This window comes from Podarcis cretensis (assembly GCF_951804945.1).
Source record: "Podarcis cretensis genome assembly, chromosome: 1".
Classification (NCBI taxonomy): domain Eukaryota; kingdom Metazoa; phylum Chordata; class Lepidosauria; order Squamata; family Lacertidae; genus Podarcis; species Podarcis cretensis.
Window position 1 is genome coordinate 59,022,204 of NC_137170.1, and position 27,944 is coordinate 59,050,147.

Below are 27,944 nucleotides of genomic sequence, written 5' to 3' on the forward strand. Positions count from 1 at the left end.
CGACAGGTATTACAAACCGGTGGTACAGGGGCAAAGGCAGTCACAATGTGGTGGCAGAGTTTGGCCATTATTAACTTCCACCTTGTAATATCCTGATTCAACACTTCCTCTGGCACTTCCCTTCAGAAGAAGATCTCCCCACCAACCCACCCCAAACCAGTCATCCTTCCTCATCATGCAATGACTTGCTGATGTTTGCATTGGTCTAACTAAAAGGCTATGCCACAGCTAGTGGAAGAGACAGGCAAGTGAGGAGGCACTGAACAGGCTGTGGCACTGAAGTCCTCTTAAAAGTGCTCCAAGGCCCACCATCTGATAAATAAACTGTTAGATAAACATGAAAGCATACTATACTCGTTACCTGCAACATTTTATCAGGGCTAGGTTCAATTCCTGGAGGCATGTTGCTTGGATCAAAGGCCATTTGCTCCACCTCAGCAAAATAGTTGACAGGGTTCCTGTTTAAGACCAGCTTCCCGACCGGAATCAGAGGATAGTCTTTGTGGGACCAAATCTACAAAATGCAAGAATACAATTTATTACAGATAGTTTCCAAGTAAATCTTTCCATAGAGATGCAGAACTTGTAATCCTTATATTCAACATGTAGGATAAAGGAATGGGAATTACGCTTACCTTAGTTACATCAAAAGGATTGAATGGATATTTCTCAGCCTGTTCAAATGTCATCACCTGGATATAGAAACTCCAAGAAGGGTAGTTTGCATTAGCAATAGCATTGTAAAGATCACGCAGGGCATAGTCGGGATCTTCAGAGGCCAGTCTTCCTGCTTCTTCAACAGTAAGGTTTTTGATTCCTTGATCAGTCTGCAAAAATCAAAATAACATTACTTAGAATTTTTCATTAAATTTTTTTTTTACTTAAGAATTGCATCCTAGTAATGATGAAAGAAATAAATATTAAAATTGGTCTAAAGATCTGCTGTGAGAGAGGGCATAAGAAGCTGCCATACTGGAAAGAAGCCTACAGTGGTACCTTGGTTTGCATACATCTTGGTTTGCATATGTTTTGGATTACAAACACGTCAAATCCGGAAGTACGTGTCCCAATTTGCAACCTTTTTTTGGATTACAACCCTTTTTTTTTGGATTACAAATATTTTTTTTTGGGAGGCCTCATTGGCGAAAGCGGGCCTTGGGTTACAACCTGTTTTGGTTTACAAACAGACCTCCGGAACATATTATGTTTGTAAACCAAGGTACCACTGTATATGCAGAGGTGGATAGAATGGCAGGCATCACTACTCCTAAACCAGTATCTCAAGTGCAGTATTCAATCTTTGTATAATGGAGATGCTACAAGGGGATAAACATGTTACAGTACCCATTTTTCATTTCTTGAAGTAGGAATGGATAAGAACTCCAGGTGTGGGGTACGTCCAGCGATTTAGGAAATTAGTATTAACAAATGCGAAACAGGAAAATTGAAATCATTACCTTAGCATGGAATTTGCAGTATACCGATTTTCCGCCAGCATTGACTAGCTTAAAAGTATGTGATCCGTAGCCGTTCATATGACGATGTCCATCTGGAATGCCACGATCGCTGAACAGGAATGATACCTAAATATAAAGCAAGAGCAACAGAAGTCTACACAGGCTTTTCATGAAAGCTCACGTAACTAAAGCTAGGTACAGCTGTGGACGTTTCTGCACTAAAGACTGCTCCTATCAGAGTTTATTCTTGGCATGATATTCTGCCCTCACCCTGATGACTTTGACCTGCAACAATAGTACAATACACCATTTCCACATAATCCATTTGAGGGGGTTGGAGAGCTATGTTCCAGGTTGAGTTTAGGGAAGGGGAAACTTATGTCCTCCAACCATTAGTTTTCTTGAATGGGTAACAGGTCTGTGTTTTAGTCATAGCTTGCCCAATTATAAATGATACAAATATTGTCACATTAAAAAAAAAGATTTCAAAAATGGCATAGAGTTGATAAGGGAAGGGTTGTGTTGTGTATCACTCACAAGAGACCAAATACACCAGTGTAAAAGAGAATATGTATTTTCACACATCTTTTAGTCTCTGAATCAGAGGATGCAAAAAGGAGATACAGCTGACTCAATCAGCAAGGTGAAGGAAAAAATGAATAGAAATTAAAAGATTAAATCCTACCTGGTGCAGAGACTCAGGGCGAAGACTCCAGAAGTCCCATACCATGTCTGCATCTTTCAGATGAGTTTGTGGATTCCTCTTTTGGGAATGGATAAAGGATGGGAACTAACACAAAGAAGATACAAAGAAGATTTGCATTACTGTGTAGTTGCATTATCTACACAGTCCCTTGTACTAAGTTCACTTTGAAAAGTTGTACCTGCAAATAAGTTCCACATATAAATTAATCTACTGTGACAATTACATAATCATAAATCTTAAAATCAAAAAGGAATCAAAGAAGCAGAAAAACGTGTTATAAAAGCTCTTAATGGAAAAACGCATTGGCGACAGATCACAGCTCTACAGCGTCACATGTTTATAACACAGTTATAACGATATAATTGACGAGTGTAGCCGAGTCCCTAATATTAGTGGATTATTCCTCAGCGTACAAGAACTGCAATTTGATATTAGAAAAGAAGCCCCATGGAAGAAACAGATTCATGTATGCTGCACTTTTCTCTCTCCCTCTTATTCACCACCCATTAACTTCTTTTGGGTGCCCAAATAAATATCTGACCTACCAGCATTGCATCTCTAATAAAGAAGATGGGGGTGTTGTTCCCCACAAGGTCCCAGTTACCATCTTCTGTATAGAATTTCATTGCAAAGCCTCGAGGGTCACGGACTGTATCAGCTGACCCCGATTCTCCCGCTAGAAAAGGAAGGTTTATAAATGTGAGCACACTGAGAACTGCACACAGTTTTCCCTTCAATCCTGGAGACTGGCATCCATTCTAATATTGGGAATGGCCATCACATGTTGAAATTGTCCTCCAAGCCTTCACCTAATGAATGTTATAGCACTCCAATTCCAAGGATGATTATCGTATGTGTATGTTGTCGTTTACAGCTTTTAAGAGGAACTGAATGGAAAGGGGACATTGCACAATGGTTTCATGCGCAATGTAGTGTCCTTATGTGACACTTTCCTCCTTCGTTGCAAAACTCTTTGTTTTTAAGCACCGGATTGTTTAGTGTGGAAGTGCCTGTACTTTGGAGCTCTCAGCTTATCAAGATCAAACAGATGCCTTCACCATACTCTTTTCGGCACCTCCTAAAAACATTCCTGTTTAGAAAAGCCTACCCAGGTTCCCAGAAAGCTGAGGGAATTTTAATCAGTTTTAGTATTTTAATTTTAAAACATACAAAAGTAGCGTTGTCTCCCCCCCTCCTCTGATTTTACTGTTTTATCTTTTGTCAACCGCTTTGAGGTGTGTGTGTTTTTTTATAATAAAGCAGTTTACAAATTTATAAATAATAAATGAATAAAGTCTAACAAAATTAGCTCCTCTAAGGACCCCATTTAATAAATGAATGTGTACACACAACACCATAAAATGGACATGCAAAGAGGGGTTGTTGTTTTTAAGACTTACCAACAGTAGAGAATCGAATAGCGATTGGAGTTCTTTTGCCAATATGCTCAAATACCTTTGCTTTGCAATATCTGGTGATATCATGAGTCACTTCAAAATAGCCAAAAGCTCCTAAAAATGTTTAAAATTGTTGCTTTTATTAAAAATTAAAGATAAGTAGAAACAAACAAACCATCTAAATATCAAGGGCTTTGGTAATATATCAGAAATGGCAGTGCAGTTTCATATAATGTGGTGCTTTTCTGCTTTCTGGCGTACACCTTAGCATATTGCCTTTTTGACCCTGAGACATTGTTATAGGACACTAAAGACCTTGAGTTTCCATAACAGACCCTTTACATGCAGGCAGGAAATAGGGAATGTTTATTATTAATTTATTTACCTATCTTCTGGATTCTGGAGAGCTATGGGAAACAAGAAGTGTCATGTAAGACACTTTTATGCCTAGACCAAAGGACCTGAACAGCTGAAGGCAGAGCATCTGTGAATACAGGGGGCGGTCTGCTTCTTACTAGAAAACTTTTGAGATAACCTAAAACACAATGTCGAGTTGTATATTTTCCTTCCAGCTACAGTTCTTGGGGGCAGACAGCAGTCTAACAGCCTGATGGATCACACGATGGCTCCTTTATTCAAAATAAACAGGAACATAATTGTATTTTTGAAGCAGTTCTGTCTAGCCTGGAACAACACAGATTTTGTGTTTAATTTGAATGAGGTTTTAAAACAAACAGAACACAGCTAATGCTTTTTTCTGCTTTAAAATTTGATATTGTCAGGGGCTCAGGAGCAGAAGCACAGGGAAGAGGGGAGATGGAGAGCGAAGGGGAAGAATCTGAGGGCAGCGTAGGAGAAGATGACAGTGGCCCGAGAGATTCCATGAGCCTCTCCAGCGAATCGGAAGATTCACAGAAGGGGGCGCCAGTGGCCAGGGCAAGGGGATTCCCAAGGGGGACACTCCAGGAGCAAGGGGCCAGCAGGGACTCCCAGAGTAGCAGTTGGAAATCAGGACCAGCTTCCCCACCAGAGCATAGTGGGGGGGAAGAGTCCCAGGTATCGAGGCCAGAGGATTACACACCAGGGAGTGAAGATAAGTCAGGGCTGGCCACGCCTCCATCGGAGAGCCAGACAACGGAGGGGAGGTCAGATCCGGGCAGTATCCCGGAAGAGGGAAGCAGTGTGACGATCAGGAGGAAGGTCACTGGGTTGGCGCGAGAGGCAAGTTCAAATGTACAGGAGCGCGGGACAGCAGAGAATGAGGATTGGGAACCGGGTCCTAAAGCCCGCCGGAGACAGGGGGAGGAGTCAGGCGACTCAGCGTCGGAAGAGTCCAGAAAGGGGAATGCCCCAGCGGGCAGGAGGACCCAGAGGAGGCGAGAACAACGGAAAAGGTGGAGCAGGGCTAGGATCTTAAACTGGTGTCAGAGGGGAAGAGATTCAGATGGGACTTCGCCGGTCTAGGGTTTAAGACGTAGAGCTGCGCGCTGCGGATTTGGAATGGAAGTTGAACTTCAATAAAGACTTTTGTACATAACGACGATCGGGCGTTGGTCCTCTGTGAGCTGGGACCTAGGGGCAGCTCTGACAGATATGCTCTTTCATGTTGTTTTATGACAGCTTTTAATGCCCTGTAAAAGGCAGTGGAGTCTTAGTTTTGGAAGAGATGAGTAGCTTTGATTTCAAAAATTGTCCTTTAGTCCTGAACATTGTTGCAGTGGTTGGTATTATTACCACTATTCTACCTTGGGTTTTAGAAGCACTTGAGAGTGAGGGCAAGGTCCCTCCTCCTTCGGCATTCAGTATCTGCGTACAAAGTACAAGTACGCAAAGGAAAAGGTACAAAAACCAAGAAACTTTGATAAGTTGCTGATATATAAATATATCACATCACCTATGATTTCTTGTTATACCTGGACTAATTAACCCAATTAGCTTTATATTTCATTTATTCTTTTACCATCACCTTGTGATAACCACGTTGTAATTGCTTCAATTATTATACTTTAATGTAAGATATTCTTTATTTTACAATCATGCCTTCATGGTTTCTAGTGAATAACACACCTAGGATACCTTGATTTGAAATTATAGGACTGATTTGTATTATATGTTGCCGATCAAGTAACCATTTATTTTTATACTTTTTTCTGTTTACCCTTAGAAAGCAATAACCCTGTTTTAAGAATAGCATTGCTTCAGTTTCACAAGCTGCCTCAGAGCTAATAGTCTTCTTTAGCGCAAACACTTGCATTCACCTAATGGCATGTTTGATTTTTTCTTCCCTTTTCAGCACCATAGGTAAAGGTAAAGAGACGCCTGACCATTAGGTCCAGTCATGACCGACTCTGGGGTTGCGGCGCTCATCTCGCTTTACTGGCCGAGGGAGCTGGCGTACAGCTTCCGGGTCATGTAGCCAGCATGACTAAGCCACTTCTGGCAAACCAGAGCAGCGCACGCAAACGACATTTACCTTCCCGCCTATTTATCTACTTGTACTTTGACGTGCTTTCGAACTGCTAGGTTGGCAGGAGCAGGGACCGAGCAATGGGAGTTCACCCCATCGTGGGGATTCAAACCGCCGACCTTCTGATTGGCAAGCCCTAGGCTCTGTTGTTTAACCCACAGCACCACCCACGTCCCTTTTAGCACCATACCCCTATGCCAAACCACGCTTTTAATACAAAGTCTTTTATCATGCAACCTAGAGGCCGCTGTTCCACAAACACAGGTCTAAAGAAGCCTTGGGCACACTGAACTAATTAAGCAATTATAGTTATTGTACACTCCTCCCCCCCCCCCCAGACTGAGCAAGGGTGACTTGTGCTTACTTCTGTGTATGGATTGCCTTTCTAAATTAGGTCCACATATGCAAAAGCGTGTTGTGCAAGATTTTTGTTTAATCAAAAATAAGAATAATAATCCTGAATTCAGCACCAAAAGATACAAAACTGTGGGAAACACATTTTGTGAACTTCTATGCTTCCTTGTTCCTTCTGTACACAAAGTTATGTTCATAATATTCAATTCTCCACCTCTTCCTTTTAAAACAACAAGCAACTTCTAACACTAACCTGCTCCTTTGGCATGCACAACTCTCTCAGGAATCCTCTCTCGGTCAAAGTGTGCCATCTCATCTGTGAAAACCACATCCTGAACCAAAAGGGGGCCTCGCGGACCCACCGTCATGACATTTAACTTGTCTCCCACTGGGATACCAGCTCCGGTGGTCAAGGCATCTGGTTTCTAAATTCAAAAGAAAAATAAAATAAAATTGGGACACCAAAAACTACACAGCGCTATTACGTTTTTCGTGATTTAGTGGGTTAACTTGACAGACGTATGGTGCTTCCTGACTACAGGGAGAATTACTTCTGGCATTAAACAGTATTATTAGGAAAGGTAAAGTTTGCATGTAAATAATCTAAATGTTAAATGGCCAACAGATGTGTGAAGGAGGAAAATCATTTCAAAGAGTTCTGATTATTAAATTGATTTTCAAGCAGAAATAACAGAAAAGAGTAGCACCAATTGCACCTTCAAGCTTGAATGTCATCAGATTTAGAAAGTGTATTAAGCACTTAACAGATTACAGTGGTACCTCGGGTTAAGAACTTAATTCGTCCTGGAGGTCCGTTCTTAACCTGAAACTGTTCTTAACCTGAGGTACCACTTTAGCTAATGGGGCCTCCCGCTGCTGCTGTGCCACCGCCACGCAATTTCTGTTCTCATCCTGAAGCAAAGTTCTTAACTCAAGGTACTATTTCTGGGTTAGTGGAGTCTGTAACCTGAAGTGCCTGTAACCTGAAGCATCTGTAACCTGAGGTACCACTGTATGTCAATACAGTGGTACCTCGGGTTACATCTGCTTTCAGGTTACAGACTCCGCTAACCCAGAAATATTACCTTACTCTGAAGCTTTGCTTCAGAATGAGAACAGAAATCGTGCAGCGGTGGTGAAGCGGCAGAAGGCCCCATTAGATAAAATGGTGCTTCAGGTTAAGAACAGTTTCAGGTTAAGAACAGACCTCCAGAACTAATTAAGTTCTTAACCCGAGGTACCACTGTATTGCCTTAACAAAATGGACTCAGACATGAAAAGTAATCGAATTCCCAATATAAATCATGAACACTACGCTGCTATTAGGTCCATACCTAAGGCTAAATCTTTTCATAAAACTGATTTCCAAAGAAATTAGGTCGAACCACCTTTACCTTCTCATATTACAAAAATGTCATCTTTATAGGTAGAATATAACTAAGAATATCATCTTACACTAAATATTTAAAACAAATAAAATGCCCAAAATAGGGTTTCTAAAGCACTATCTTAAACTACAAAATGAAACCATCTTCTTCTGGTCCAAAACCTATGTTAATTTTGTTTAATAAACAGCTGTATAACACACTAAACCTAATGGAAAATGCAAGAAGTCCCGAATCATTCACCATAAAACAATGCAAATTATGCAAGTACAGTACAATAATATAGAAAGTCTGGCATTCACAGCTGGCAAAGAGAACAGGTGGTTCAAAAGAGACTATCAGAACTTTGGGAAGGTGGTTAATATATTGGAAGTCAGACACATGGAGGATAACAAGCGATGACACAAGCTTGACAACCAGGTGAATTATCTCAACCTTTTCAGATTAAATTAACAACAGTAACCTCGCATTAATTTTCAAGTGTCTCCCACAGCACCTACAGCTCCACCCGCTTGAGCACATTAGTCTTCTGGAATAACTACACAGGCGTGTTTTAGCACCCTGGCACCACCCATTGAGAGGATAAAAGGTGCCTTTGCTCCTTTACAGAGTATTTAAAAGTCAATTGTATTTTCAACTCTCAGTTGTTTTAATCATGCATTAAGAACTACACCTAGATTCTTGATCTTACGACTACAAATACTCATTCACCCTAAGGGCATTGAGTAAGGCATTTAGAAAAAGGTTATTTCTAGCTTATACTTAACTTTCTGTTAAGTATAATTGTGCACATGTACTCATTGTCCAATATAAAGAGAAAACATTCTAGCACACCCAGCACTGCTAGTCTTGGGGAAATTGTAAGATTGGAAGAAACTTTAACAAATATGTCATTGCCATTAAGAAACGGTTATTAAAATATGTACTGCAGTATTTAAATTTAGGTCTTAGTAGACCACAAGCAGGGACGCAGGTGGCGCTGTGGGTTAAAGCCTCAGTGCCTAGGGCTTGCCGATCGAAAGGTCGGCGGTTCGAATCCCTGCGGCGGGGTGCGCTCCCGCTGCTCGGTCCCAGCGCCTGCCAACCTAGCAGTTCGAAAGCACCTCCGGGTGCAAGTAGATAAATAGGGACCGCTTACCAGCGGGAAGGTAAACGGCGTTTCCGTGTGCGGCTCTGGCTCGCCAGAGCAGCGATGTCACGCTGGCCACGTGACCCGGAAGTGTCTCCGGACAGCGCTGGCCCCTGGCCTCTTAAGTGAGATGGGCGCACAACCCCAGAGTCTGTCAAGACTGGCCCGTACGGGCAGGGGTACCTTTACCTTTACCTAGACCACAAGCTTAACATGAGTCAACAGTGTGATGCAGCAGCTAATGCTATTCTTGGCTATGTCAAGAGAAGTATAGGGTCCCAATCAAGTTATAGTCCTGCTGTATTCTGCCTTGGTCAGGTCACACCTGGAGTACTGTGTCCAGTACTGGGCATCACAATTTCAGAAGTTGGGTTGTGTGCAGAGGGCAGCATCCAAGATTATCAAAGGTCAGAAAACCAAGCCTTATACGAAATGGTTGAGGGAACTGGTATGTTTAGCCTGGAAAAGAAGAGACTGAAAAGAGACATGATAGCCATCTTCAAATGTCCCATGGAAGAAAGAGCAAGCTTTCCCACAGCTGCTCCTGAGGCTAGGACCCCAACCAATGGATTCAACTTACAAGAAGGGAGATTCCGACTAAACGTTAGGAATAACTTTCTGACAATAAGAGCTGTTCAACACTGGAACAGATTCCCATGAGAGCTGATAGACTCTCCTTCCTTGGAGGTTTCTAAGCAAAGCTTGGATGCCTATCTAACATTGATGCTTCAGCTGAGATTCCTGTACTGCAGGGAGTTGGACTAGATGATCCTTGGGATCCCTTCCAACTCTACAATTCTAAGATTTTATGAAATATTCGATCTCCAAAAATTGATAAAATAGTGTGCTAAACGTTAAGAATTAGTTGTTGTCATTTTTAAAGACATGTTTTGTTCCAAAAAGCAGCAGCGGAAAAAATACACATGGAAATAGAAAAGTCATAACCGACCTCCTAGAAAGAAAAACTCAGAGCCAAACTATACATGATGTTGATTGTGACTTTGCAATTTACGTACACTTTTCAAAAATAAAAATATCAGGGGCGGGCGGGGGGGGGGGGGTAGCGTGGGAAGTTAACCTTTGTGTCCCTTGACCTCATCCTTTTGAAACTCACTTGTTTGAAGCTGCCATCTGCATTGGAAGGAAATCCTCCATTGGCACCTAACTCCCTCTCCCACTTGTCATGATCCAAATAATCATCACTCTCCATGAAATAGCTACTACTATCTGAGCCCCATCATATGTATCTCTCATTGTAAGCTACTCTGGACAGGCTACAGCTGACCGGAGTTTCAGTCAATTCCCAAACGGAATGATGGAGCAACGTATTTTGGTCAACCTGTCTTGAATGACAACTGCAGTCATGCCATAAAAACCGGTTGTGTGAAATCATGTATTCCTTACGTAAAACAGGACTATGGCTAAGGTCACATAAAACAAGGCAAGCAGCATTATGTGCTTCTGTGCAGTTTCATGCAGCATACCTTAAAAGGGTGCTGGTGTATCAAAGTAATGTTCTGTGGACTGAACAACACCTTTAGCATTAAGGGTAGATAACCCTTTCACATTTAATAAGCTCTTTCAAGGAGAACAGTAGAAGCACATTATTTGTTAGAATGTAATGAAATCTTTGCAAGAACCTGGCTCAAATTTCAGATAGAAAGCAGTTTATACTTATCCACACATAGAAAGAAAATTTGTTGCATTCACTGCAGTCAGAAACCAGGGTCTGTTTCTTTAAAAGGAGCTAACAATCACAGAAACGTTAGTCTAAACTGTCATGAAAATGTTTGCAGATCATCCAGATTCTAGTAGCCAAGAGTTACAAATAGCTACTTAGTTACACAGTGTTAAGTGACCTGGTTCTTGTTCTGCACCATCTGACATCTTTTTTCAATCTAAAAGAATTATAGGTTCATTGGACAAATTTCTTTGTGTCACTTAACTATAGTTTGCAGTTGAGAGGGTGGGGAGAATTGTAATAGCAAAATACATGAAGATGCAGGCAAGATGCCTGGAGAAGTTCATGCCACAACTTGCCCTCTTGATCTATGCCTATATTGACTGGCAATGGCCAACTAGGAAACATTTGCCAACCTTATCGGGGTGTTTGTAACGGCATCTTTCTTACAGCAGCATTTTCCAATGGTCCTGAAGAAAGCAGACATTTCCTTTTTTAAAAACAACACTGTTGGAGCCTAGATATTGATGCAATTGGAGCTGAAATTTCCTGTCCGATCTTTAAGGTGGATAAGTGTCATTCTGGATCTTGTCAGCCTGGTTTCAGGATAAGCTTTGAAACTGAGATTGTCTTGGCTCCTGGCATTTACCAGGAAACAAACAGGGAGAGTCTGATCCTGTTGATTTTTCTGTACTCCACAGTGGTTCATTAGAGATATCATTAAGGGTGCAGTGGTACCTCTGGTTACATACGCTTCAGGTTACAGACGCTTCAGGTTACAGACTCCGCTAACCCAGAAGTTAAGCGGGTTAAGAACTTTGCTTCAGGATGAGAACAGAAATCGTGCTCCAGCGGCATGGCAGGAGCAGGAGGCCCCATTAGCTAAAGTGGTGCTTCAGGTTAAGAACAGATTCAGGTTAAGAACGGACCTCTGGAACAAATTAAGTACGTAACCAGAGGTACCACAGTACAGTGAAGTTCCTCCAGTTATGTTACTGTGAGAGGTTGTTGAAGAGTTTCTGGTAATGAAGGCTGCCCGAGTTCCAAATGATTGTCAATTTATGTGAACTTATTATCCCCATGGCATTGTGACCACTGTGAAATCGAAAAAGTTTTCTAATAAACAACATTTAGCTCTAGGGTGTTGGATATTCAAAAGAAAACCAACTTAAAGCATGTCACAAGATTTAGGGAAGAACAATATTGCTTGTTATACAGCAATTCATAACCAAGTCACCCAATAGCTCTAAATTAGGCATGGCAAAGTTGGCAGAGAAACACATAACTTGTAACCCACACTCTGAAAAATAATCAGCACTGAATCAAATGACAGCAATGCAGGGAAAAGAAGAAGGGGAATTCTGCTCGCACAATGTTAGTGTTTGTGTGCTTGCAACATACTTTTTGGATAGTACACATATTAGCTACCCCTTTTATCCGTCTCTACCCCTTTCTCCTATCCATAACTGTTTAGGTTACCGGTTTTTTCTCAGGTGCTGTGAAAGAATATCAAGACAGAGAGAAATCGCTCAACCTCCAAACTATAGATCCTGATTTTATCCCTTTAGCATTGGTGTAGCTGTAGTTGATTTTCCCATTTGTGATGCAGTTCTACAGACACAACTGGCGCTGTAACTCTCCAACAGTTTGATTTCATCTCCAAAAGGCGCACTCCTCCATTGTGTCCCAAGACAGACAGATGGAAGCTCTCAACAAAATTCAGCTGTTCTCCATCAGATGACTTTACAGTCACGGTGTAAAAAAGTATTCAGACCAGAGTGGACTAATTTTAATCAATGTAATTTAATTTAGTGGTTTAAATAAGCAAGACAAAATTTGAATATCTAATTTAAATTAAGTTATCCATTTGCATGCAGATCTTCTTTCGTTACTACAACAAATAAAACACAACTTTACACTGACATACTTAGAAGCATAATCCAAAATGTTTATTACATACTTTTTGCACTCCTAGTTACATGGATGTAGGACTGCAACCTGAAATCCCGCACACACTTACCTGCAAGTAAGTGCTGTTGAACTTGGTGGAACTTACTTTTGAACACTAACACATGCATGCATAGCATACTATACGATAAGTCCAATGGAAAACAACAGTGGCAGCTAACATGAAAGCAGGTGTGAAATATGAACAGCAGTAGAGCATGGCTGGCAGAAAGTTGCTCCTCATACACAAAACAGCTGAACGAAATAAGAAAATGCAAAATGTGGTTTCAAAGGACTTTGGGGTCAAGGTATGCAGAGCCAAACCCAGGGTCCATTTTTGGAAGATTGCCTGTTTTCCCAAAATGAAAATAGCGGAATTCAAAGAGTGTCATAAGCAAGTCAGATACGAGCCATGACAGAAGCCTGGTTCCTGCTAGCCGCAGTGTTTGAGGGGAAAACTGCTCCCCTTGACTACATTCCTGCTGAAAGCCAGGAAGAGATTGTCCCTACATTAAAGACTACCAGTAGATAATAGGTGCCTTTTTGAGATGATGAAGGATATACAGGATACATTTCAATTCAGGACACACATACTATCACTCAAGATAGAAACGTATGTTATCTTTAAATGCCTTTTCACTCTATTACAACACACACAAACTAAAAGAGCTTAAAAACAGACATTAACAACATATAGAATCTTGAACATGAAACCCCACCACTGGAAAGTTGCTCTTGCTTTTGGACCAATGAGTCAACTTAGACTCAGAGCATCAAAAGGCCTAGCACATGAGGCCACTTAATTGAAGTTAAGCAGGTTTGAGTCTCGTTAGTGTCTGGACAGCTGACTGCTCGTGAACTGTATGTATTCTGCTCTGCATTCATGACAGAAGAAAGGTGGGTTATGTAAAATGGGGAACAGTGCTATACAGTACACTCCATTGTGAATTCCATTGCTTCTATCCTTTCATACACTCTCATCTACATTTGTAGAGTTTCTTAAAAAGCAAAAGTGACATGCCCTGACTCTTGTGTGAATCAGACCAAGGATTCACCTGTATCTACTCTCCGACCAGTTACAGTAGTCTTCAGCAACAATGAGTCAATAATGTAGTCTGCAAAACAGTAACTAAGAGGCCAGGGCTACAACTTCATTACACAAACAGAAATTGTAAAAACAGTATTTGAAGCTGTTTGCATCTAAATTAAATGACTGATGTTTTACTGCATTTTTTATATTTTGTTGGGAGGCACTCAGAGTGCCTGGGAGAACCCAGTCAGATGGGTGGCACATTACAGTGGTACCTCGGGTTAAGTACTTAATTCGTTCCGGAGGTCCGTACTTAACCTGAAACTGTTCTTAACCTGAAGCACCACTTTAGCTAATGGGGCCTCCTGTTGCTGCCATGCCGCCAGATCGCGATTTCTGTTCTCATCCTGAAGCAAAGTTCTTAACCTGAAGCACTATTTCTGGGTTAGTAACCTGAAGCATATGTAACCTGAAGTGTCTGTAACCTGAAGCGTATGTAACCTGAGGTACCACTGTATTATTATTATTATTATTATTATTATTATTATTATTATTATTATTAACTTGATACCTTCCATCCCATTGTCTGAATTCAGACAAACTTCAAATCCATGGTTTGAAGAATCACTGTTTATTTTTATTTCATAAAATTTACATACTACTTGATTGGGGGTGGGCCGGGAATCTCTCAAAGCAATTATAGAACTGTCACATTTGACATACCCTACTCCTCTCCACTGCCGACATATCCATTTCTTTTTTTAGCACCAACCATAGTTCACCACAATATCAAATATATATATACAGTTAGCCTTCACCCTCCAAGTCAGAATTAGAAATTATGGCTTAAAATTGGCTTCTGATTCAAATATGGAGAATGAAGGCTAACCATAATTTGCCAATCTGGGCAGCAGATTATGGACAGCACTAAAGAGAATACTGAAACTGTAAACAAGAACAGAAAGATAAGCATGCAAATCCAAATCATGGTCCAAGTTGAACCACAGGATCCAACTATCAGAATTATTAACTAGCTCCAGTTAGTTTCCATCATGTTTTGCAACAAAATTATTAACCAGCCCAGTACATTTCAGTGCTACTTCATAACAAGAACATATGGTTGTGAAACCTATGTTTCAAAGGTCCCTTTCGATGTCTTCTTGTACAGTGGTACCTCGGGTTACAGATCTTTCAGGTTACAGACTCCACTAACCCAGAAACAGTACCTCGGGTTAAGAACTTTCCTTCAGGATGAGAACAGAAATTGCACAGCAGCAGCGGGACGCCCCATTAGTTAAGTGGTACCTCAGGTTAAGTGGAACAGTTTCAGGTTAAGAACGGACCTACAGAACAAATTAAGTTCTTAACCTGAGGTACTACTGTATACCTCCTTCTGGCAACTCCTGCAGCCCAGCTGGTGCGAAATGTATTGTTTGCTTTTCTCCTTTGGACCACACAATTGAGGCTGAAAGTGGGGTCTTATCATTTGGGCAACCTAGGACCTCCATATATACTGCCCAGGCTTGCATCCTGGAAAGCTCACTTCAGTGCTGCCAATGCAGCAAAAACAATGTGGGAGGGAAGGAGGCAGCAGTTAGACACAGCAGGCGCTGTAACTCTTCAGAGGTGTGACTTTACCCCTGAAGGTGCACTGTTCCATTGTCTCCTGAGATGCCAGCAACTCACCACTTCACTAACCGCTCATTGCTTGTAGCCCCCTGAGCTCAGTTACTTTTTCTTTGCTCCATTTCATATTGATTCCTGTACTAATCACTGGCATTCCCTCTTATTTCTTTTGAGACTACTGCCACTTGATTGTGTCTCCATTTTCTACTGCCTTTCCTATTGCTGGCCAGATAAGTTAGGAAACTGTGTAATCAGCACACATTCACACATTGGCATTAACAACTGCTATTGATCTCAGTGAGGGAATTAAGTATGTTCTTAAGCTCCTTCCATCGAAATCAAAGGAGCAGGGAAAGTGCTTCACTTTGGGTGGGTTGTACCTGGTCTTGTACTTTAGTACCTCTCTATCTAAAATGGCACACTAAACAACTTGCTATATTTGACTCTGTATCTCTAATTGCAAATGATTATATTACTCTCCCTGATAGAAATAACATAGTAAGATAGGTTTCTCGCAAGTTCAACTTCCATCATGATTAAACCTTGCAGCATTATTGCAGGTCTTGATAACACTTTGCGAACTGCTCCACCCTTTAGCAATGGAAATATTTTTGGCAGACAGCTGGTGCTGCGTGCCATGATAAACAAACCAATCCCAACCTCCAGAGATTATGGATGTTAAATTTTGTTTTTGCAGCAAAAGCAGCACAGGAACACAGCCCAAAGGGCAACAGTATCATTTTCTTATCCGATCGTCGATCCATGATGCAAACAGAAATCCTTGGCTAGGAGCATTTCAAGTTTGCACTTTTGTCACCCTTTGCACAACCTACTTAGCAGCGCCCCTTCCAAAGTGCAATGTTGCACAAGAGGGACAGAAAGCAACGCTGGACAAGAGCTCCTCCGCCGCCTCTACTTTTGGAGAGGGGATTCGGGGCAAACAATGCTGGCATATGGCATTGCAACACTACAGAGCGGCGAAAGCTACGCCTGCCATAATGTCAGAGCCACAGAAGTCCCATACCCTTCAACATTGCTCGCACACCCCCGCCGTCTCTCAGAACGTGGTCGCGCCCGCCGAACACAGACCCGATACGTAGCGACCGAGCGCGGGGTGGAACGTGCCAATGGCTTTATGAGGGGTGGGTGTCCCTTCTGTACCTGCGAGCCCCGCAGATCTTGCCAGCGCTTCATCTGCTCCGCTGCATTGTCTCGGCTGCCCGCCATTTTGTGCCACTTGGGCGAGACCCCTGCCGCGACGCGCGACGACTTTCGGCACCGACGAGCTCCTGTGAGGGAGGCGAGTTTCTGCTGAGGAGCGCGATTCACAAACACACACCCACACCCGCGACCAGCAAGTACAAGCCTCCCGGTCCACCTCCGAGGCGGCAGAGAATCCGAGAACGAAAGCAAACCCGAGGCACGCCAACTGCCTTCAGCATAGCCCCGCCTTTCTCAGTCCCGATTGGCTAGAAGGTTTCTTCACCGAAGCCCTTCTCGAATGCTTATTGGGAGTCGGGCGAGTTAGAGGCGGGGAAAACATGCCGAAAAGCAAGAGCTTGCGAGGAGGAGGAGTCAGGAAGGGCAAAGGGTGTGAAGAGAAAAGTGGTTTGGCAAAGGGCTCTGAGGAGCCCGCAGGGGAAAGCTGGAAGCGGGATACAGGGCAGAAAAGGGGGGCGGGAAGGCTTATAGGGTTGAAGAGGAGAAACGGCAGCAAAACATCTTGTTCCTCTTGCCCATGTGTACTCTTAAAAGAAACAAAAGCAATTATCCCTTTGCTCATTGAGGGGAAATTGCGAGTAGACGTGTCTGGAATTGCAGCTTTACAGTTTTCAATTCACACTTAAGGATCAAAGGCGGCCAAGGTCAGCACAAGGTTATGGGTGAGCCTGCGGCAATCTCGCTTTGGAGAGAGGATGCATGGCGGAACCCAAGAGAGAAGGGCTCATCCTCTAGGAGGCTCGCTGGAACAATCCTCGCTCCCACCCCAGGCTCCTTCAAAAAAGCAAAAGGAGGCTGCTCTTTGCAGAAAAGCCCTCGTCTTCTGCTGACCTCGACCCTCTGTCCCACTCCCCTCTCGGTGTGGAGCGAGAGATGCTCCAAAAGTAGCATAGGAAGCATAGGACGCCGACTAACACAGACTAAGTCAGACCCGTGGGGGCTACTCTTTCCTTTTCGAAATTAAAAATCTGTGTAAGAAGCTTGTGCAGTGAGACATAACCCTGTGTTTCTTTAGGCTCGCACAGCCAGCCACCCCAAACTGCTTTTCTCATCTACGCAGTGAAAAGAAACGCTGTCTCTATATCTTCCTATCCAGGGGTTAAAAAGTCTAGCTTTCTGTTGCAACTAGCTGCACAAAGGTTGCATTGTGCAAAGAACACGAACAGATGGCAGAGAAAAGCCTTTTTAGCATATAAGCAGTGAAGAAGAAGAATATAAAAAAACCATGTAAGCCCACTTAAGTTGTAGTTTTAAGCCTAAAGCAGCAGGAGCAAAAACTAAAGGTGCAAGGGTCTGTTTTTCTGTGGTTTACTGTCCCCTCAGAGAGCTGCCTGACCTCTGTAGTGAATATGTAACCTAGGAACCTGTGACAGAGAGGGAAATGTTTTGTCTTTTGTACTGTACAATCATGGTACACACGTCCTATAGGGAGAAAAATAATGAGCAGATGTAAATAGATGATAACTTGACAAAAACACCCAGAATGCCACAATAATTTCTTCTTGACATCAACAAGCAAATGTAATTCTATACTTTCATTAGTGGCATATTACTAGCAGCCTTAAGTTTAGTTTATCTGTCAAAAAGTATGTCAGGGTGAAATTGGTTTCATGGCTTATTTTGTATGTAGCATGAAACACTCCTTATCCAGAGTTTAAGATGGCTAATTAATACACCTAACACTTTTTAACTCTAGTAGGTGGAACTAATCTCTTCTTGCTTGGAAAACTAATTAAGAAAAATTATTATTATAGCCTGACTCTATTTGCATAACACTGGTTATTCTTGAAGCACATATTCTTATATCACTGTGTACACAGAGCTAAACATGAAATCATAATTCAAGAACTTTCCATTGCTATGCAGAAAGTCTTCCCTGCCGCCCTTTGCATGGTTGCCAGATTCAGTTCATGATTAACTGTGTTAGATGTATGTAATACAGGATTTGGAAGGTGCATTTTTTCATCTATTTTGTGTTGGGGAGCATCACTTTATACAGGTTTGAAGTGCAGTCAAATGGCCACCTGGATACACATGTGCCTCACTAAATCTGCACCTAGGTTTGTATGTATCGAATGAATTATTCATGTGCAGCAGCATCCAGTGCCACCCTATGCTTGTAAGGCGGTTTCTTGGATCTGTACTCTTTGCTCATGCTCAGCACCATTCACTGCAGATTTATATATACGGAAGATGTGGACTGCATGGGCTAACTAAACACGTTTTGGCATGATGGTTTTGGAGTGCTAGACTTACTAATACCTACCAAAATAGAAATATGATGATCTCACAGTGAAGTACTTAACTATGTATGTATGTATGTATGTATGTATGTATGTATGTATGTAGAGAGAGAGAGAGAGATGCCAGCACATTAACAAAGGTCTCTAAGAGAAATACAATAAATAACAAAGCAATTGTAATACCTGCTAGACATAACAACCAAAGCAACAAACAAAATTAATCACACACTGCCAGAGTAGACACTGGTATCTTTTTAATGCTCTTTTCGCTACTGGCAATTTTAGAGAAAGACTTTTCAGATGTTTCCACACTGTATTTGTAATAAAACATACTTTACGCTTACCATGTGAACCTCTCTCCAATCTATTAAAAGTTTACCCCAACCTCTTATCACCTTTCTCAAAACACCCATGTGAGCACTGTACTGGCATCACTGCCCTTTGTTGCCTCCACACTGTTCTGGTAAGTGGCAGTGATGCCACTGTCAGAAGGGTGCGTCCACATCCATGCTGCACGGCACTGGCTGCTCCTGGTGTGAGTGAAAGAGACTAGCAAGAATCCAGAGAGGTACTGACACTCCTGCAAGAGGCTAGCCTAATAACATTTCTGAGTTTTATCACATCATATACAACACATACAACTTTGAAATTTCAACAGCATTTTGCTACTTATTTGCTTTAAAACATTCCTATCCTGCCTTTCCCCATGGTCTACAGAGTGTAACAGAAATTAAAACTATACTATGCACACTCATGAAGAAAAACAAGGCTGTAATCCTATACCCAATCCAACAGGATTTAGACTTGCTTGGTATTGCACTGCTAAGCTCCTTTTGGCTCAAAGGAAAATTCCACCAGTCTTTGTATTCTGACCAACTGTGAGGTGTATTTAACACTTAAACAGACTAATTTAAAGAGCATGATCATGATTTCGCTCATGCATTTGTAGAAACTCAAAATACCTGATGTTAAGAGTGTTGGACTAGGACCTGGGAGACCAGGATTCAAATCCCTGCTCAGTCATGAAACTCACTGAGTGACTTTCCCTATAGCAGCGGGTATGAATATAAATCTGGATAACTATATAAAATTAAATAACTATAAATCTAGCCATAAGTTATTTTAATAATAACATTTATGTAACTGAAAACAACCAATATAAACACCCATAACTGCATTCATATTCTTTTAATGGAAACTATCACAAGTCACAAATATTTTATCCAACTGCATATTGTATATGTATCTAATATGTACATAATTTATGACTACAGTATTCTGTTAACTATAATAGGAGGCTAAATGTAGCCAACAGCTATTTATGGCAACTCACCAGGAGCTTGATAAATCATCTAGTTTTCCTGCCTGGTTGTGATTAGGAAGAAACCAGGATGTGACCAACCACATCACGTGACCACTATACCATATCATGGTATAGTGTCTACCATAGACACTAACCAATTTCTGATAAACAATTGTGGATCAGAGTATACCTCATTAGATGTATGTAATCCAAAACTGACAGACACATATACACATTCGGGGTTGGCAATAGAGGGGAGTCAATGGGAAACAAAATTTAGAAGAACAGACATATCTCAAAAAGCAATTGACAATAAAATATTGTTGATAACACACATATCCTGGTGTCAGCAAACTAATGTACCATTGCTAACAATTTGCTAATTTGTGCAATAGAATATGTAATTATCTACAGCTTTGGGTAATAACAGGTTTTGAAGTAAGTTTGGGTTTTTAAATAAGATTTTGATAAAGCTTTTTGTGATACAGTAAGATAAAAGAAGCTAATTTAGATTTAAAAAAGAGAAAAGAAAAAGCAGAGTCTTCTCTCAAAGGAAGCTCTTAACCCTTAACATTACAGACCTCATATTTACTTTCAGACTTATTAACTGAAGGAGAGAAGCGGGCTGTGATTTCTGCTTTCAAAGCAGCCACTGGCACAAACTTCAAACCGTGAACTACATGAGATGAACTCTCCACATTCTGTTGTCAGAGGAAGGGAATATCTACTCTTGATTTACATACCACCCAGTTATCTTACCTGAGATGATTCATCCAACAGGGCAGGTGCTTCTCTGATTCGATACGTAATAAACATCGAACTGAATTCAGAGGGACCCTCCTGTTTTCACCACTCTTGCTAACAAGTCTGTACATTAAAAAACAGCCTTTCCAATAAAACTAGATGAGTGTGAATAAAATGGACCTAAATCCAGATTTGAGGGTGGTGGATAGCCAGGTTCAAATCTGCCTGAGTTCAAAAATTCAAGTTTATGATGTAAAATTACCATTGTGTTAGTCGTTATTCCTGGCTGGCCACGTGGCAGCTATATCTAGGAGGTTCTCTTTACCGCCTTGAGCTGGTTCACCAGCTATACCACCTCTTTAATTAACTAGAGCCAAACAATTTTTGTGCATTTTCAAACTCGTCATCTGCTCCCCAGAGTAAGTTTTCTAAACCTTTCACAAGTGAAAATACACTCTGGCACTGAACATGAAGTTCAATAGACTTTGAAAGCTGTGTTAATTAATAAGCTGCTTATACAATCAAGTCCAATTGATTGTTGCCATCTTTGTCACAGGAAATACACAGGACATTATCACACGGAGAAGAAAACAAAAAGAAAGTCACTCATCACCCTAATTTTTAACAACTATTAATCTCTGTCCTCCACTTCTACCTGTACCGTGTCTATTTCCAGGAGATAAACATCAGTAGTGACAAGTATCAATTAAGCAGCTCAGGTGTAGTTTCAACTGATTTTTTTGGGCAGGGGGAAGATGCATTATATACCAAATGGCTAGCGACGTGTTGATCTAAATTGCTTACAGCTATTCTCCATGCTGTGTCGACCACAGCAAACTATGGCAAGTTCTTAAAGAAATGGGAGTGCCTGATCACCTCATCTGTCTCCTGAGAAATCTCTATGTGGGACAAGAAGCTACAGTTAGAACTGGATATGGAACAACTGATTGGTTCAAAATTGGGAAAGGAGTACGGCAAGGCTGCATATTGTCTCCCTGCTTATTTAACTTATATGCAGAATTCATCATGCGAAAGGCAGGGCTGGATGAATCCCAAGCCGGAATTAAGATTGCCGGAAGAAATATCAACAACCTCAGATATGCAGATGACACAACCTTGATGGCAGAAAGTGAGGAGGAATTAAAGAACCTTTTAATGAGGGTGAAAGAGGAGAGCGCAAAATATGGTCTGAAGCTCAACATCAAAAAAACGAAGATCATGGCCACTGGTTCCATCACCTCCTGGCAAATAGAAGGGGAAGAAATGGAGGCAGTGAGAGATTTTACTTTCTTGGGCTCCATGATCACTGCAGATGGTGACAGCAGTCACGAAATTAAAAGACGCCTGCTCCTTGGGAGAAAGGCGATGGCAAACCTAGACAGCATCTTAAAAAGCAGAGACATCACCTTGCCAACAAAGGTCCGTATAGTTAAAGCCATGGTTTTCCCAGTAGTGATGTATGGAAGTGAGAGCTGGACCATCAAGAAGGCTGATCGCCGAAGAATTGGTGCTTTTGAATTATGGTGCTGGAGGAGACTCTTGAGAGTCCCATGGACCGCAAGAAGATCAAACCTCTCCATTCTTAAGGAAATCAGCCCTGAGTGCTCACTGGAAGGACAGATCGTGAAGCTGAGGCTTCAATACTTTGGCCACCTCATGAGAAGAGAAGACTCCCTGGAAAAGACCCTGATGTTGGGAAAGATGGAGGGCACAAGGAGAAGGGGACGACAGAGGACAAGATGGTTGGACAGTGTTCTCGAAGCTACAAACATGAGTCTGACCAAACTGCGGGAGGCAGTGGAAGACAGGAGTGCCTGGCGTTCTCTGGTCCATGGGGTCACGAAGAGTCGGACACGACTAAACGACTAAACAACAAATAATTCTCCATGCTAGCTGCATGTGGTGCATATTCCAGTTATCTTCTGCAGGGTTATTTGAGTATGTCTCTGAATAAGATTCTGCTCCTTATTCTTGGAACTACCTCCTAGTTTGCATTAATGAAGAGCATTAAATATGAAAGATACTGAAGCAGTTTCTCTACAGAGGGATGAAGAAACACTAAGTAAACAATACAAAGTTTTGAGTGCTCACATGAAGGTGTGGTTGCTTCTCAACACTGCCCAACCTTTTGCACGGTTTGCAGATGACCTACATTCTACAGAGAGTTTTCACACATGAGCTGTTATCAAAGCTCTGTAAAAATGCATTGTAGCTATATAACCACAATTTTTCTGGATTAAATACAGTGATAAACAGCAAGCATGTCTTAATTATTTTTTTAAAATGGGAAAACATTATAGTGGTTCCAAATCCTAGAATAGGACTATGTTCCCCCAAAAAGAGAGTTTATCATTCTTGAGGGATCACAACGGCGGTGTTATTGATGGATGGATATTTCAGGACAGGCATCTAACTGCAAAACTATAGAAGATGTCTGGGTCACGTTTTAGCAGAGAAAGGTATTTTTTACCAATTGCAACTTCAGACAAAAGTGGGGAGAACAGTGCATATTTCCCTTTTTTATACAGCTGCTAAAAGGTACAAGAAGCCTGTCCCTTGCATCAGGACGTCCTTTGACAACAATGTGGCTATTGCCTCTACACAAACATAGCAAGGTTAGCCTCCTCTGAAGGATAAAGGTAAAGGTAAAGGTAAAGGGACCCCTGACCATTAGGTCCAGTCGTGGCCAACTCTGGGGCTGCGGCGCTCATCTCGCTTTATTGGCCGAGGGAGCCGACGTACAGCTTCTGGGTCATGTGGCCAGCATGGCTAAGCTGCTGCTGGCGAACCAGAGCAGTGCACGGAAACGCCGTTTACCTTCCCGCCAGAAGTGAACTGCTAGGTTGGCAGGAGCAGGGACCGAGCAATGGGAGCTCACCCCGTCGTGGGGATTCGAACCGCCGACCTCCTGATCAGCAAGTCCTAGGCTCTGTGGTTTAACCCACAGTGCCACCCGCGTCCCCCTCTGAAGGATGCACATATATACCAATTCATTACATGAGAACCAGCTACTGCATTCCAGGCAATATATGAGTCTAATATATCTAGGGTTCTTCACATAAAAGCAGGGATTTCAAAAATTAATTGCCAAGACCCTTTTGCTTGTTTTCATTGCTGTTGGAAAGCATTAAGTATTTCACAGTTGTAAATGACTGGTTCTCAACTAATCCATGTTTCATTTTAGGTCAGTGAATGAAATGCATTTTCTGTGGGAAATGTATCAAGATAATCCACCAAGCAGCTCGGTATCTGAAAGACCTGTGGTGCTGAACTGCTTAACTCTATCTCACTAGGTAATTAAGAGAGCTCATGAGTCATTATATCAATCAATACCTTGTCTAGGTGCGGCTATTTCTTTTGTAACATCCTCCAACACAATCAGATACGTACTTGGAACTAGGACACATGGGTAATTTGTGTATTCTGCATTAGGGAAGAGCTGCTGCAGCAATTCACAGTCTTGTTTGATAGGATGAAGGTGCATAACTACTTGGCAATGACAGGAGAGGGAGGAAGTCTTTATAAGTGATTTTTCATTAAAAGATCTATTCAGACGTAGCTCATCTTTGCAAATGAATGAACCATATGCAGAATGATAAGCAAGCAAAGTGTATGAATTTGAGGTGAGTTACTCAGGATAATATCTCACTGGGTACTGCAATCCACTCCATGACTGGCTGCTGCTTTGAACCCAAGCTTGCTGAAGCTGTGAGGGGAGAAACAAAAGACCCGCCTGGGTGCACTCCCTTCACTTAAGGTTTCCAGGTGTAAATATGTGTGAATAAATCATATTTCTAAGACACTCCAGACTCCGCTGTGCCTTGATTTTCCAGTGGAAGCCAACCAGGCACCTAAAACCGCTTGGAATCTGGCTTCTACTTGGCAGAGAATGGGGTGGCAGGCAACACTACGCTTTCGAACTAGAAGCTTTACCAAAATAAAGTATATTTTCTTTTCTTTAATTTCTCCCAACTTCTAAGATGCCTAGGAGTATTTAAGAGAACTAGGGACAGTTACAGCTTATCAACTCTCCCCATAGCTAGGAAATTACTAGTCAGCCAAAATCTCAAAACCTCCAAAAGGCATTTCTGCTTGCTGGATGGAAGTATCACCCTTCTCCTCTCTCTGTTTGGAAGGTTCTCCTGACCTTCTCAAGCAGATTTGGGAAGGTTGAGGGGGTGGAGAGAAAAAAGAAGGACAAGTCCTATTTCTGGTTGCACTAGTTGCTGCTAGAGCCGTGATTTTCAAACTTTTTTCTCTGGGGCACACTTTCAGAATAAAAATTTGCTCACACCACACTGAATTTTTTATTGGCAAGAAATACATTGGAAAACAAAAATAAACAACTCCTAGCAGTGCTAATATAGAATACAACTACTTTATAATATGATTGTGGGGCATCCAGAAAGTATAAAACGATGCAGCTACATAATAACATGATTCATTCCCAAAATATAATTACAAATGTGAGCATATGTGGCAATATAAGGCAAGGAATCTTATTGGACCTACCAGTAAATCTGCTCTTAAGATACAGCAGATATCCCATTGTTGGTAGACAATGATAGCATCTACTTGACAAAGCTGCCATCCCACACAATTATTGGTAAGTCATGCAGTCATGTGAACGGTTATACAATCTCATATCAACATATATCATTCTGGTTTCATTTTAAGAGTTTCAGTTGGCTGTCACCAGAGAATACTTAAATGCTTCATCAGATTAGACCTCAAGGCAACAATATGTTCGTTGCTGCAAGAACGTACATACAAGACGTACAAACTACATAAAAAGATATGTTTATATTTATTAGCTCTCAACATTGGCATTGTTTTGTTACTTTAAAAAGATTTATACCCTGCTTTTCTTACAAAATGTACGACAAGTGAAGGAGCATGTTAAGTACCTTGACACCAGTTATCGTGGAGAAAAGTGGTAAGAGCTTATTTATTACTTATTAAATTCATAGCTTTCCTCCCAAAGTTATGCAAACTTTACATAATCTGCTCTGAGCTTCACTATTTATTTATGCAAGTCAGCCCAGTGTCTGCACAGAACAGCTGACAAACCCTCTTTGGTCAAATGACTCCTCTGATCACAAGGGAGGGATGATTCCTACATTGGTCAGGGCCACAGCTGTCAACTTTCAGATTTGAAAATAAGGGATCAGCAGCCTCAAAAATAAGGGATCAGCAGCCTCACCTGTCCCGGGGGCAGTCTATGGGATATCTAACAATCTGGGATAGCAGTGGGAAGCAGCGGGAAGCAGCGCTGGAATAAGGGAATTTCCTGCCAGAAAAGAGAAGGTTGACAGCTTTGGTCAGGGCACTGGGCTCTGCCTACCCCAGCCACTGCCTCCAAAATTGGGCTGGGGATTCCCTTGGTGGAAAGATCAGACTCTCAAACTGGGGCCAATGAGAGTTGGAATCCAACTAGATCCAGAAGGCACCATAAAAGCCGCCTGCTGGATCAGGCCAATGGCCCATCTAGTCCAACATCCTGTTTTCACAGTGGCCAACCAGGTGCCTTGTCGGAAACCCACAAGCAGGACCTGAGGATGTACAAGAGCACACTCCCCTTCCGTGATCTCCAGCAACTGGTATTTAGAAGCATGCTCCCTCTGGCTGTGGAAGGTCCAAGGTCTGTGAACGCAAAACATAATCATCACTAGCAGCCATTGATTAAGGCTTATCCTCCATAAATTTGTCTAAACCTCTTTTAAAGCCATCTAAGTTAGTGGTTATCATTGCCTCCTGTGGGAGAGAGTTCCATAGTTTAACCACATTGGATATGCCCAATTTACAAGAGCATTAAGTAACAGACTCACTTTGGTAGCATAGAATTTAAGAACTTGTTCCTTTCACATATGTGTTTACGTTTCTTCCAAGTTAAGATTCAGAATTTCAAGATAATTTAAATACTTGAAGACATTTCAACAGCAATGTAAAGAATATAAAGATCCCTGAGACACAAACGTTAACCTCTGGAATAGTTTTGCTAACGTGTCCGTATCCCTATCTACCCATTAAAAAAAAAAATCAAACTGTAATTAATTCATTAGTGTAAGAAAACAAATGAAATTGTGTCCCATCCTATTTGGAACAGCGGCACACTCCTTTTCTACTGCACTCACAATGCCTGAAAAACTTGTTAGGGTGAAGCTGTCTCAACTTCCCCAAGTACTACAATGTTATTACTGGAACTGTTAAATCTACAGACACAGTGGCGCTTGGCTTTAGTCATACTCACCCCCATAGAAATAAATATATGTCATCAGTGTATATGGTGCCTTACATAACTAAAGGGGGCTTCCATCCAGAGAAGCCTGAAATTTAAATTTTGACAGAAGAAGAGGAGAAAGGAGGAAATATGGATAATGTTTCAGTCTTGCCTTGAGCATCTCCACACTCCTTCAGTTATTCAGCAATGGGGCATGCATGTGGCAGGCATTACAGGTGGCTAGCCTACATACATGTATACATGTTGTGTGTGAGAGTGAGAGAAATTGGACCAGGTAAGTTTGGTTATAAACTTCCCCCACCCCCGGTTTTGGCTAACTGGGTGGAAAAGGAAAGGTACAAGTAAACAACAAAGAAAAACCTCCTTGTTTATCTATGCCCCTTTTCTAGCAACATGTGACATGAGCATATGTTCCTCTTATCAGTCACAACAACATCTACAGCAGATGCATGGCAGCTGAATCATGAAACCTCCTTATTCTAGAAACATTGGCATCTATTTGATTTGGGCTCAGAAGCCTTTGCCAACGCAGGGAAAGGTTATGTAAGCTCAGCAGACAACAAACTGGCCGTTGCATTCCAAGTTATTTACACAAATGGATTTCGAAACCACCCAAAGTAAGATTCCATGATGTTTGTAAAGGCTGAGCAGGAATCAGCTGAATGCTCCAGAGAGTTGCTTATTAGGCCTTTGCTTTTCTAAACGGTTCTAACTGCTTTCATTAAATTTCTAAATTCTTTTTTTAAGGATTCACTATTATAACAAAGCTTTATTTTAAGGCTCCAGCAGCATAAGTAATCTTTAGTATGGCTTACTGGGTTTATAAACTGATTTGGTGAAGGAGTAGCAGGCTAAGCCTATGGAACATAAGAAGAAATTGGTGGGTTCTGTCAGGGATGTTTTATTAACATCATGTAGACTTTTTTTTTTTTTTACACTCCCCTCTACCATGTACCCTCTTATTCAGCTTTCTTTTAAAACTTTGTGTAAAATTCCAAACACAAATGCTATAA

The 27,944-nt window shown here is 41.6% G+C and overlaps 2 protein-coding genes and 1 long non-coding RNA gene across 6 annotated transcripts in view; 2 read left to right on the forward strand and 1 right to left on the reverse strand.

Annotated features, from left to right (window-relative positions):
• Positions 1 to 27,944, forward strand: part of LOC307202166 (catalase-like) — a 161,587-nt gene that overhangs the window by 36,498 nt on the left and 97,145 nt on the right. The gene's annotated exons all lie outside the window — the stretch shown is intronic.
• Positions 1 to 27,944, reverse strand: part of CAT (catalase) — a 44,124-nt gene that overhangs the window by 6,828 nt on the left and 9,352 nt on the right. Inside the window, exons 1-8 of one of the 2 annotated variants that reach the window (XM_079951863.1) lie at positions 16,341 to 16,578; positions 6,635 to 6,806; positions 3,564 to 3,674; positions 2,709 to 2,839; positions 2,143 to 2,247; positions 1,458 to 1,583; positions 636 to 827; positions 362 to 514 (exon numbers count right to left, since the gene is read on the reverse strand). In XM_079951863.1, coding sequence (XP_079807989.1) covers positions 362 to 514; positions 636 to 827; positions 1,458 to 1,583; positions 2,143 to 2,247; positions 2,709 to 2,839; positions 3,564 to 3,674; positions 6,635 to 6,806; positions 16,341 to 16,406 — 1,056 coding nt within the window. In that variant the 5' untranslated portion in view covers positions 16,407 to 16,578. Of the gene's footprint in view, positions 1 to 361; positions 515 to 635; positions 828 to 1,457; positions 1,584 to 2,142; positions 2,248 to 2,708; positions 2,840 to 3,563; positions 3,675 to 6,634; positions 6,807 to 16,340; positions 16,579 to 27,944 lie in introns of those variants that run through there. The other variant, XM_079951862.1, reaches the window with a different exon arrangement.
• Positions 20,511 to 22,829, forward strand: LOC307211407. The gene is made up of 3 exons (XR_013836422.1): positions 20,511 to 20,731; positions 21,247 to 21,512; positions 22,584 to 22,829. It is a non-coding gene; the product is annotated as an uncharacterized lncRNA (long non-coding RNA).